This window comes from Neodiprion virginianus, chromosome 1 (assembly GCF_021901495.1).
Source record: "Neodiprion virginianus isolate iyNeoVirg1 chromosome 1, iyNeoVirg1.1, whole genome shotgun sequence".
NCBI lineage: Eukaryota > Metazoa > Arthropoda > Insecta > Hymenoptera > Diprionidae > Neodiprion > Neodiprion virginianus.
This window is the reverse complement of record NC_060877.1, coordinates 31975332-31988987: the sequence shown is the minus strand read 5'-3', so window position 1 is coordinate 31988987 and position 13656 is coordinate 31975332. Positions and strand designations below refer to the sequence as shown.

The window sequence follows — 13656 nt, the reverse complement described above, 5'->3', positions numbered from 1 at the left end:
ATCGGAATTTTCAACGGAAGTGGGGATAAAGTGATACGTGTGCAATGGGTTTTTTTTTCCTCTTTTACAAGTCACGGAACCCACTTTGAGATGTTAACGATTTTATTACACGAAAACCGAAAGTTTAAAGGACGCGAGGTGATCGATGATCTTTGGGAAGATTACGATGCAATGATGCTCCGTAATTAAAAATCGATTAAATCACACTCGGGAAAATACAACAGAATCTATTTTTGGCATGTTAAGCTTCGTTACTTTATATTACACCCACGTATATTATACCGAAATTAATATTAATCCGTGATCTATTTCTGCCGCGATGTGAAAATGCCATCCACGCTTCACTTGATAATAATGCCGCACCTGTGAAAGTTATAAATATATACAATACCTGAAACGTAGAGAGTAATGAGAAATAATTCCAGACGTAAACAGTACGGTACATATTATTAATTTACTGTGTAAATTAATGTTTCTAACATAATTATGTAAATGCGAAAAAGTATGAGTGTCAAATTCTCGCAAAATTTTAATACCATTCCGAGAAAATTAAGCCTGCACGGTTGATTGAAGAGCAAAGTAACTGTAGAGGAGAAAAAAAAAATCAGAGTTTCAATCTTTGAACAACTGTGCTAATAAGTTTTTTTTGATCTGTAATTGAATAAAGTCAACAGTCACGATCAGACTCTGGTTGCCCTCTGTTTAAAATCTCGAAAGTTCTTCACTTTTATCTGTCGTCGATTTCTGGGAGCATGATTAGGTGATTATTCGATGACACATTATCTTGGAAGTGTTCAAATTATTACATTTACCCACAATAAATACGCTCAGTAAGTTCATGGTCTAAATTTGACTTTCATCGCTGTCTCATCGTGGCGTGTCGATAAGGAAACGGTCACCATCCGGTGCTTAAACATTCACTTTGTACGCGTACACTCGAAATTTCGAAAAAAAGTCTTGTTCAGCTGCAGCGAACGAAGATCTGATAGTGGTTTGTACCCAATGGACACAAGACAATAATACCTAATGCAAATTGTTTACGTCCACGCTGCTATTTGCTCGTTCGCTACACGTTTCACGACGTAAATCACACATGTAGGTGTACGCAACACGTCTGCATGTTGCTGCAGTGGCGGTTAGAAGCTGAGAAATTATGAATGCGGAGATTAAGAAATGGCCCAATTTTCGCTATCCGTTTGTCGATAAACAATATAGATACATTGCAAGCTTTTATTGCGAAATCGAAGAAATGTTTACTTCATCACGCACGCATCATGATCGCGTACTTATTGTTTACGTACCTAATAGATAATAACGGCTGGCGCCTACGTTACAACTTTACCCCTTGTTGTTCTGATTGCATGAACCGTTACGGTAAACATAATCATTTTTATTTTTTTTTTTTTTACAATTCTCTTACCATATTATTAACTTCCGTCTTATCGCCCTCAACTGCAGATAATTATTGTAAGCCAAGATTTTACGTAAATTTCCACTTGTGTATGCCATTGGTGCCGGACAACCTCGATCGTCGCAATTATCAACAAAGCGTGTGTATATTGAACAAGCTTTACGAATATTTTTAAGCTACATATATGACGCTTTTTCATTTAATTATATCTTATCGTCTCGGTATATCGCGCTACTTCCCTATCTCAATCTATTACTGAATTATCGCTATTTGTTGTAGCCATTTGTTCGGTTTTCATTGAGGAAAACGGAACAGTCAAAACCTCAAGACCGGTTTAACTATTTTAACTCCCGGATGACTGCGGTTTTTATATCTTTGCTCGATCAAATCGTGTCGCAAACATTTTCAATAGCTCTATCCACTTGCTGTTTATGTGGCAACAATTTTTACTGAATTATTACAATTACAAAGTGACCGAGATGAGCAATTGCACTGCGCGTTCTGCTGTAATTGCGACAAAGCGCGGAGTCTTTCTCAATAGATTGTGTCTCGTGGAACGCATTAGAAACCCGGAAGACGGATCCTGGTAATTTCATTATTAATAATGGTAATAACGCGTGTTAAGTCGGCTCTCGGTGTAATAATCGAGAAATTCACTCGGTACGCTTAAGCTTATGACGTTGCAAAATACGGCCAAACTATAGAATTTTCATAAATCAAATAATGAAGCTTAATAGAGCGTAGAATATACTTTCCCTCCGATTTCTTGAATAGATTTTTGAGTCTAGATAAATTATAGCCTTACGATTAGAGACAACGAAGAATCTGAAAATACCATCGATTCGATGTCGATAACGATATCTTAGAACAATTTCATCGTTATACACGTTTGTTTCTGCTGAAGAATTTTACAACCATCAAGACTGCCACGTGAAACTTATTTTTCTGAATGAGAACCAGGTAAATTTGAGCGCGAGAATCGGTTGCACGCGGTTACATGTACGCATGAGTGCGCATAAAAAAGCAGATGTCCTTTACTTACGCATCGCAAATAACTTTTGTGACGGTGGGTATACGTAAGGTTGTGTGCATGTGCTTTTACGTATAAAAAAGTGCCACGTGTCAGGAATAGAATCGGTCGCGAAGGCCTTCGCGGGGTGCTTTTATCGTCTTCGTGGAATTCCAATAACACTCCCTTGATATCTCATCCCTTTTCCATATACCAAACAAGGGAGAGAATCGCCGACTCACGAGGCAACCTTTCAGGCGTGTTTTCAACCTTGTGCCAGTGCACGAGAAAAACGCCAAACGATCGTGAGAGTAACCTTGCCTCGTTTATCATATTACGTATATTATAACGTGCGTTCAAAATATTTTCCATCCGCCGATCGTGGATATAATACTGGCGATGGAAAAAAAAATGTTGAAAAAACTTTACGTGTGTATGCATTTGTGTGTCTATGAATTTACAGTTTACACGAGTGATTTTAAATTTTGAAAAAAAACCTGTGAATATTCATTACATATGTCTAACCTGACCCAACAGCCTCGTTCACGAAATTTCCGTGATGGTTTGGAGAATTTGCGAACACAAATCACACACGCTGCAACCACCGAATCAATTTCGAGACGAGTGAATACACGCATGAATTCACATCTTCGTCGACCCCACTTCATTTATGCCATGTATGTAGGCAGCAAGAATTCATACCAAAATCTAATGCTCTGCCATTTCACGTACGCATTACGATGGGTATGTACAGGAAGGATGTTCCTTTCATGTATACGTAATGTGTAACGCGATTTACATCAGAAAAAAATAATTTTTGGACTGTTTTATCCAGCTGTAACCGCAGTTGATTGCGAAATATCAATTTCGATAAGGAAACCCAATTAGCTAAATTCTCGTACGAAACTTGGCGCCTCGTGCAACGAAGTTGAGAAATACAGTAAATATACAACCCGCTACTTACACATTAATTGGCGAGGTTGCTTTATTAGAGTGAAAAATGAAACGTATTTGCTATAAGAAAGATGGAACACTCGGAACACCTTCGTTTATGCGTATCAATATGTAATACGTTTATAATAATCCCACCGCGTAAACTCCTGTAAATCGTAACTTGAGAAACGATTATTTCGCAGCACGAGCAGCACACGCGGTGATATTTGCACGTTATTGACCCCAATGGACCGACGAATCGTAAAGACCAAATATGTGTTTGATCCGTACGTTTCACCCGCCAGGGTTTAACGAGAATTCTCACTTCTACGCGCGAAGCGACTCCTCATGAATGCAAACCTCATATTATATTATTTACTGGAAATAATTTGCCTGAAAAATGCAAAATTTGCGAATAATAGTTGGAATAACTGCACGACAACATGGCGGACGGTACAATGCTTTCCAGGGGTGAAATGAACGAACCTGTGGATCTTATAGTAGCGTAATTGAAACCTTTTATTGAATTTCTACTTTATTCCTCCCTCAGGAGGTAGACAAGTCGAGAACACTTACAGTTTATGCGAGCGTCACGTGAAGGCTCTATCCAAATTCCGAAACCAGCACGGATTAATAACCCAAAAATGTTGGCTCAAGTTGCCAGCGTTTGTTTTATGCCGGGTCGTGTATCATATATCAGCGATATACGAATCTCGAGGAGGAAAGTCTGCTGATTAAGATCTATCGACAGGTTCTGTCATTGATAACTAATTCCGAAAGATTGGGTCAATAATTTGCTTGTAATAGATAGCAATATAAGCATAGCACGGATTAAAGTTGCTGCATGCGCCAGGTTTCGAGGGTGTGAAAAAGAAGCTCGTTAATCCACTGCGAAAGTGAAATAAACACCGTGGGTGCTTTTGTTTTTATTATTTACAACTCTCTCCGAGCAATGCGTAGCAGAACGTTTAAAAATTGGACAACATTATTCAGACAAAGAGAACGTCGGGAAAACAGTTGATGTCTTGCCAATGTAATCGATCGTGTTTTTTTATTCAAACAACAAATGTCAGTTATTGAAATCGTCATGTAGGTATGTCGGTATACTGGACGCGGTGCGTCGTACATGCAACTGCACAGCGTTGTAAATGAATAATCCAACGATTCCGCGAGATAAATTATTGAACGTGAAAAATACAAGTCCTTGTAAGCGCCGATCCTTGCCATTCCTGGAAGCGCTACACGAACGTTACGCAATCGGTTTACCAACCGCTGAATCATTTTCGTCCACCTTGTTCGGAATTTGCAGTACGCCACCCGCCGCGCTTATAATTGTTTATGCAAGTAGGTAATTGGGCCGAGCAAAGTTGCTCGATCCCCTCGGAATTCAGCCGGCTTACACGAGAATTCGACTCAATTATTATAACTTCCGTAATTTTTCTCGGAATCTGTGGAATAAACAAGTATCAGTACTTATTAGTATAATCCGTACGTAGAATACATACACCTGCAGCGTAAACCGAAATTCATGTTATTATACGCAGCGCATAAAATCCCGTCGTAATTGTTATCGCGGTTGAAAAGAGAGTGCATCAACATCAAAGCGGTTTAAGGTTTTGCGCAGGATTCGAAATTTCAAATGTTCGAAAACAAGGAACGATCGGAACGGTCGTCGAGCGGCGATGTCACGTCGCGTCTGGCTCAAACCGCCACCGTTCGAATTATATTCCCTTGAAAGTGTAAATAAATAACAGATGAATGCCCGCGAACCAATGACTCGTCGGTTGGTGGAGACGCACACGCGCCTAACGCGCGTCCCGATGTACAAGCGAGAGAGGGAGAGTGAGAGAGAACGACGGGGGGAGAGAGAAATGCGAACGTGGATGTGGGCGTCGAGCCTCGGGAGTCAGGGATCGGTGAATCCCGCGACGGTACCGCCATCTGGACACAGGGTTATTTAACTGACGCGCCTCACGGCGAAGCGTCAGTTCAGCTCGAGATTTCAGTTGCGAAGCATCGGATTCATAAGCTACTTTCGCTCTCGAGCGCAAACCAAATAAAACTAACGGTAAAGCAAAGGTTAAAAACACACGGAAAACAGAGAGAAGACAGATAATATAATCGTTGAAGTAAATAAATAAATAAACAAACGATATTTTCGTTTTTCGACAACTGTAAACGTTCACATTACTCAGTGTTCGCGTTTGCTGTCAAGTGCGTTTTCAGTGCGCCCACTTCTTTTTTGAGGATTACTTCGACGTAAGTTGTAAAACAATTTATATGTACATTTTTTATAACTCAATTTCCTTCCTTATTTTTCATAAGATTTTCAAAAAAACCGTCGGCGCTTCTGCATTGCGATTTTCTAACTGAAACGAGACCCTGACGCACGACGAGAACGCAATGCGTGCGTTTCGTTTGACGTCACGAAAATCAATAGCTACCGTGTTTTTGGTAGTAAAATTTCGCACCGTGAATACACGCTCGTGCCTCAATAGCACTTGCGACAAATTTCACGAGGCAGTTAATAAACGCGTCGCTCTCAACTCGCGCTTGTTAACATACCTATACATAATTCATTCAACAATTTGCCTCCGCGTCAAATTACCGGCAATTTTTCAAATTATCCCGCGCTCTCGAATAAACGTAGATGGAAATGTCACATTGCACGAAAAGGTCCAAATTCGCGGTTGAAATTGTTTAGTCTAATTGCTGCATTCCCAGTTTTTCCTGCATTTCACCTCGCTGGTGGTAATATAATCGATAAATTCGACGAGGCTAGCCTTCGGTGTAACAACACAAACAGTGAGGCATGGTCGTGCAGGCGGTAACACTGGCGAAGAGATCAATACTCCGAGCAGCTCGTTGCCGGCCATACGATACCGATATTCAATTTCTGTATACGGCTCAAAATGCGATCTACGTACGATTCTCGTGTCAGACTTAAGTGTCAGTTTCATTCGTGACGCGACCCGAGGTACGCGCAATTTCAACTAATTCGAAACATTTGTGAAAAAATCACTATTTTGCTATTTTAGAATGACCGCAGATATCGAATACGTATTCAAAGTCTGAGGTTCTTTTGTTTTATTGTATTAGTTTACTCAATTTCCGCAACAATGTTAAAGTTACAAAACAATCAAGTTAATAACTTATCTGATCAGTTTCAGACAATTAGTATTGCAACACTTGTAGCTTGCACGATTTTTACTTATGATTCTAGATTTCAAAAAAGTACCTGGGAGCAGTACAAATGCAAATCGATATTCACATGTTAACTTGGGTATTATTTTTTCCTTCTAATTTTGCAGTGGCAAAGAATGACGGAGTGCAACCACGAGTTATAAAAACCTGTATTCGATACTCGTTAGTACTCAATTGCAGGAAAAAACTGGATGATAGGAAATTCACAAATTTTATCTCATTGTCAGTGTCAGCCTGTTCCTCGCAATTATCTGGAAGTTGAGATAATATGACTGATTGCCGAGAACGTCGATCTGCGCGTTATAGTTTGAAACTTTGAACATGAAACGTATTAGAGGCCATTCACGCGAGGTAATGAGTTCGTACAGTATAATGAAACTAGAGATAGAGATCGAATTTCCAAAGGCTATATAAATTACATGTTTTTTTTTTATCTTTGCTACGAGTTCGTCGTCGATATAAAAACGCAGAATTTAATTTCCCCGTCTCCGAATTACTGAAAAGATACGAATTTCATCTCTTCATTTATTATTTTTCTCCCTCATTCTTTTTAAAGTTATATAATTTTTACGAACTGCTTGCACGAGTCGTGCTCGTTCAAATACACGCGTAAATGACGCGCCGGATATTAAAGCGTAGTCTTATCGGCAAACTTTGAACGTCATTTAATCTGTGCGCTGACAAGCGATAATACGACTGGTGTAAAAAGCTTTCGGTTGTTCGACATGAAATGAACGGATTTTAACCAGTTTCACGCAGACGAGAAGGAGCCAAAAACGCCCAGGCGAGACGCATCGATCCGGACAATTTTCGCTCCCTTTTTCTATCCGCCCTCTCTTAATCAAATCCGATTATTACCGTAACACGGGATAAGCTCTCGCATCGTCGAGAGGCAGATATGAGTTTCGTCCCATCCGGTCCGCCTGCAGCCAACGATCAATATCTGCTCGTTGCAACTTCGAATCACCGGCTAAAGGCAGAGCGGGTTGTTGACCTGGATGCACCGGGATTCTTAGACCGGCGGGTCTTCGCCCCAGTTTTATGACCCCTTTGGGGTAGTTTACAACTTGCAGCCTCCGCATACTCCGGTGAATAACCCGGCGATGGGTGCTGCACAAATAGGTCGGTAAGGCAGAGCTCTGTAAGATGATCGGAAAATATTGAGGTTTTCCCGAAATTCTTTTTCGTAATTACGACGATACGGATAATTGTTTAAATTGATAAATGTACGTAGTTGACGATAATTACCGAAATCATGACGATTGATCGCTGGTTGGGCGCGTGACTTTGCAGAAATACTCTTGAAGGTAATTCGAGTGTTTTGATGATCGCGCGCATTTTTTCTTACGCTTAACTTTTCTGTACATTGTGGGATATGTATACGTACATTGTACCTATAATCGTACTTACGAATATATCGTAACCGGAACTGCTGACTTCGTTGGTCAATTAACGGTTGCCGAGTCATTTGAGGTACGTATTCCGGTAATGACTCCGTTGAAAAATCGATATCCAATACAAACACGGCAGGCCAGATTTATCATCTTTTGCGTATCATGTGTAATGCGTACCTTTGCGTACTTGGCTTTTACGTCGCAACGCGTTACTTCTTTCTCCATTAGCCTCGAGTCAGACTGGAAAAGTTTGACCATGCGCGTTTAGCTGCACGCTTAAGCCTCTTAACGATTGTCGGTCGTAAAACCGCCTGCAATCGTTATCGAATTATTATACATTTTCCTCCAGCGATCCTTGTTCCGATTCCGTCGAGGTGAAACCGCGATCGCGTTGCTTAATCAGCGTAACCAAACACACTCGTTGAGCAATCCCGTATATGTGTATAATGCATAAGAGAATACGAATATCGATGTTTACCACCGTGCTCGCGTAATTTTAAAAATTTTATCCTCCGCCCCTCCGATTGTTTCTCGTCCGGTGGTTTGTCTAATTTTTTCCGCTAGTTCAGCACCGGGAACTCTGTTTACTTGCATTGTACGTACAGACGTGGACATTAATTCGGAGACTGCTAGTTTTTCATACGTGTAGATAATTGCGTTGGTAACGCTGATTCAGCCTGCAGTCTCACCGTCAGCCAGCCGCTTCGGGCTGAATTTGCATTGCCAACGTAATCCTCTCGGCTGAAAAACTAGCCGTCATGGCGTCACTGAATTTATGTTCACATATGTACAACACATTATAGGTATGTACCGCACTAACAGCGCTTTTGTCATTCATCAAGAGTGTTTCCTGCGGCTCGCCCCTTCCGTTTTGCACCCTCCGTCTCGCGCCATTTGCTTTTTTTTTTTTTTGTACTCGTCTTTGTATACACACTGAGTTCGTTAACGATTCACGCTGGTCCTTATCCACTTTGAAACCGCTGCACGAAAATAGACGCGTTCACGTCCTTCGTCACTCTTTTCGTTTCACCGTCATCGACTCTGCCACAATCTTACTGCGAGCTTGCAGTGTGCGTAAGAATACATACGTATGTCGTCCAACACCCGCGTATATTGCGTAACTTGATCGTCACGTCACACTCGCAGCTCGAGAGACTAGCAACCAGAAACTGTGGCTATTTATAAGATACATCGTTTTAATTTTGGACCGTTATTATCTGCATTTTCTCGGAAATAAAACCTAGACGATAGGATCGTTGATTGAGAGAACGTATGCGGTTATAATTAAACTATCACTCTTGTTTTACGTCTGATTTCATTTTCACGGTCAGAATTATAATCTGCTGTAAGTTTGAAACGTATTGTTAAAAGGAAAACTCGACGTGTGAAAAAAATAGAGAGAGCGAGAGAGAGAGAGAGAGAGAGAGAAAGAAGCGAATCGGTACTTTGATCTTTTACCAAAGCCGTCGAGCCGTTGACTTCTTTGCCGATGCAACTGCGCAGAGAGTTTCGAAAATAAATGAAACTGGGCTGCTCCGCAGGCAGTTTGCTGACCCACATTTGTACGAAGGCTGTTCAAGATGCAAGCACCTCTGATTACGCTATGGAGGAAGCAATATTTAATATACACGTATACTGCATTTGTTTGAATTTTAGAGATCTACTGTTATGTATAGTTCTGGTCATCGAAAGTACGTGTATCATATTACACGTAATATATCTTGTTCCATATGAACACTTGAAACAGGGATAGATAAGATTTGATTCAAGCACCCCAATTGTTTGTTGTTAGCAAAGTAGATGCGGGCCGCAGTTTTTTTCGTTAATTAATATCGCTACGGCAATGACGCGTAATATATCGCAAAGAGATTGTAGGCGGAATTCATTACACTTATGTACAATGTACATGGACATATGAAAATGTATAATCGAAAAGATTTGAACAGTTTACTTTCACCTCAATGTTGTTTATACTCATTGCGCGCGGCCTACATATGAGTAAAACCTGAATGCATAAGGTACATACAAGGAGCGCGTGCAGTATTATTGAAACTTGGAAAGTTAACTTCGCCTCACGCGGAATATAGTAATATTTTCGAATTGAATCGTCAATCGACGCAATGCTCAGACGCGCGTTACTCGTCATTTTTGTCGGAATATGAAAAGAATTTTTTTAAATGATGTAAGAACGGATTGAATGCATTCTTGTTACGAGAAACGCCCGATAACAATATTCTCGGATTGTTATTAACCTGCGCCTGCAACACACACGAAAGCTAACTATTATGCCTATACCTATTACACCTACCAGTGCGAGTGATAAGAATCCGATTCTGACGTAGATAAAGCTTGTAGCATGTTACCGGATACAGGGTTCTCCCTTTCCTTTGCAAACGACGCACGCGTGAAGTGTGCCTACGTAATCCGTTATACGTATTTAGTTCTTCGACGGACCGTTATGTGCCGTTTCAATCGATTAATTTTTTAAATTTATCAATGCTGCACCGTTCACTACGCGAAACACGAAGCCCGGGCAAAAAAAAAATGAAGGTTAACCGCTGCACGAAACTGATATAAAATTTTTGCGGCTACGGTCAAGCAATCGGAACTAATTATTTTTCATTCCTTTGTTATTTTTTCATCGGATTTATTTTTTAATTTTTTTTCATTTTCATCGCATCATCATCGGATTCTTGTATCCATCTTGATAATACAGTGATTATTTACAAACATATGCAATGATTTCCAAATATCGTCGAACCGTAGGACGAGCTGGTCCAAGTTTCGCTAATTCTTGTAAAAAGCAAATTTACCACTTTGCCGAGTAAGAGGAGCATAGTAGTGAATATATAAATATACAGGTACATGCGTCGCGACCTATTCAACAGGTTGACCTCATTCTTTTACCACCGCTCTGCAGCGCTCGCTGCACTTCTGAAACGCGATGAAGTGTGCGGCTTATTGATTGGCCTGGTTTGCTAATTGATAAAAAAAAAAAAAAAAAACCGAAGAAAGAAATAATGGTGCATGCATAGACGTGATAACTAATCTTTAAAGCTATTCAAGAAATGTGTAACTGGGTTAAAACAGATAATTGATTCGAGTCTTTGGAGAATCCCTGATGTGTATGTTTCGTGCGCGGTACATGCATGCACGTATCTTTTACATAACCATTCAATTCTACGTATACGAGAATAGAATTTTTCTTTTCAACAACCGGGTGACCAAGTTATGCGAGAAAAAAATTGGCGCAAAAACACCCGCGTCATGTTCTTAAATTTAAAACTAAAAAATATAGTCACAAATGGAGTAATGTTTTTTATCGTTGATTCGAAGAGCCACAAATTCCACTCGACTCTTAGGCTGCTCCGTTACCTTGTCTCCAACACTCGGTTTAACCGTTACTTTAACGTTTTTATACTGTAATTATTCGCCGAACTGCGTTATAGTTGGTATTATATATTCATCCAAGCGGATATGCAGGCATTAAAGCGATCAAGCGAATGCCGTCGGCAATAAACGCATCGATTTTTACATTAGAAGTAAAAAATTTGTAATATACGTACCGAGAATGTCATCCGGTTCGATCGGTCGGGTCATATCCTTGACTGTTGAGCAATGAGACCTGGACACATGCACGTTGTGTTGAAATTCAATTCCTCTTTACGCTTTACCAGCTTTCTATTAGAGAAAGTATCATGTATAGATAGACTGCGTCGCAGTTTGTTTTGTGCATGCAGCTAATGTAGGTACAAATGACGAAAGATGAATGACGAAGCGAGAACTGCAGCATATGACATTTCCGAATTTTTATACACCGTCTACTTTCATCGCTACAACGATATCATTAATAATTATAATCATTGTTATGATTACAATATTTGATTTCCTTCCTGCACCGAAACTTATAGGAAATTTTTCTTTCTGTTTCAGTATCTAAATCCAAGATGTCCATCACCTCAGTTCAGACTGCCCCCGAAAGCCTTTCCCGCCATGGGTAAGTGTCAATGAATTGAAATACATAATAATTGTTCTTAAACGTGTGTTAATAAACAATAGTCTGACGGTGTATCCTGCTGCATTCTTGGATGACTCATGTAACAAGCCAATCCTTTCGTTATCCGGGCAACGTGTCTTCTTGCAATCACTTATAGGTGTAGGTATTCAAATAACACACTCATACCTGATCGCTAAATAAGCTTTGCCGACATTTTTTTCGCCGTACTCACTCCCCGGTCAATTTCTCTCCTGTTTTAAACTGATTTATTGTCGCACGCTTTGAGATAGCTTATAAGGATGATACGTCGACTGCTCAAACAAATATGATATCATTCGGATATGATTGTATTTACGGTCGAATAATGTGTCAATGTAATTTCGTGGAAATGTCGAGGTGAAACGATTTTTACGCTGTTATTATCGATACGTAACAAAATTCTTTTTATCGCACATAGAGATATGTACCAGGAAAAGTGCGCGTAGAATATAGTTATGCAAATTCACCATTTCGCCTCATCGTATACACGGTAAACTCAATTCCGCGAATCTATTCTACTCGAATTATATACAGAGAGCGCAACATCCTCCATTATCGCAATAAGCGTGCTCGATCCGCGAATGGTACGATTCATATGCCATGATAATTCGAAACAATCGAATGCTTCAGCGCCAGGCCCCGTGATAAAATACGTACAGATTATAGGTATACGTAGTATATGGACAAATTTCAAACTCTTGAGTCATTGAGCGGTCGACACTGATAGGTTTCCATAAATCCCTAATGTGGAATATTTTTCTAAACCGCTATTCAATTTTTGTCTGTTCGTATTTTTTTTTGTGGCAAATTGTGACGGCTTAATCTCAGTATTGACAATGAGTGCATGATAATGGAATATAAAGTGTATTTTTCCTGTTAGTCCCCTACTTATACGCAAATAATTTTCAATAACTCCACTTTCCGATGACGTCGGTGCATATTGTTATTGTAAATATGATGTTCAATTGAAAGTAGCGAGTTTCAATGCAGCTGCAATCTCGCGCGAGTTTTACGCTGACGTTGTATATATACACAATCGATGCTGCTTTTTATTTTACATAACTCAATTCGCGTGCGCGTGTGTGAATGTGGCTACAGTGTAACCTTGAATTATAACGTTGTAACACGGTGACGAGATGAAACTCGCGTTTCTTCGCACCCAACTCCGTTGTGTGTATGCCTCATCTCGACGTATATTATCACAAGTACACCTGTCCGCCAATCAACGTCTTCCATGGCGTATTAATTGGCTCTGTTAACCATACACATGATCGCGTTTTCGATCGTGCTCCGGTCGTGTCGAGATGAAAAAAAATTCACACCGAAAATTCGTTTCATGGGTTTAAATATCTATAATAATAATTACGTAAGAGGAATACGCGTGATTGTTACGTACACGCGTATTTAAAACGGGCACATGTGCGCTGCTAGCACGTATAGGACAAAAAGGCACGTGTACAAGCACGGTGCCCTTTGTACTTTGTATGCCCGATGTTTAATTATACATACCAAATTTAGCGAACGGCAATTGTGGAATTACGTAGGTGATGCACGCACACCGCATACACGTTTCAATATACGTGCGAGGAAATCCGTTTGTCAGGGAAATTTACGGACGCGTTAGGAATTTGCCAATTTTTTTTATATTAGACTACCTCTTCCGCCTTGA

The 13656-nt window shown here is 40.1% G+C and overlaps 1 protein-coding gene across 2 annotated transcripts in view; it reads left to right on the top strand.

The window, feature by feature from the left end:
* LOC124309526 (protein pinocchio) overlaps positions 1-13656 on the top strand; it is a 60548-nt gene that overhangs the window by 42556 nt on the left and 4336 nt on the right. The window contains exons 1-2 of one of the 2 annotated variants that reach the window (XM_046773214.1): positions 5327-5612; positions 11885-11948. In XM_046773214.1, the coding sequence (XP_046629170.1) occupies positions 11899-11948 (50 nt within the window). In that variant the 5' untranslated portion in view covers positions 5327-5612; positions 11885-11898. Of the gene's footprint in view, positions 1-5326; positions 5613-11884; positions 11949-13656 lie in introns of those variants that run through there. The other variant, XM_046773206.1, reaches the window with a different exon arrangement.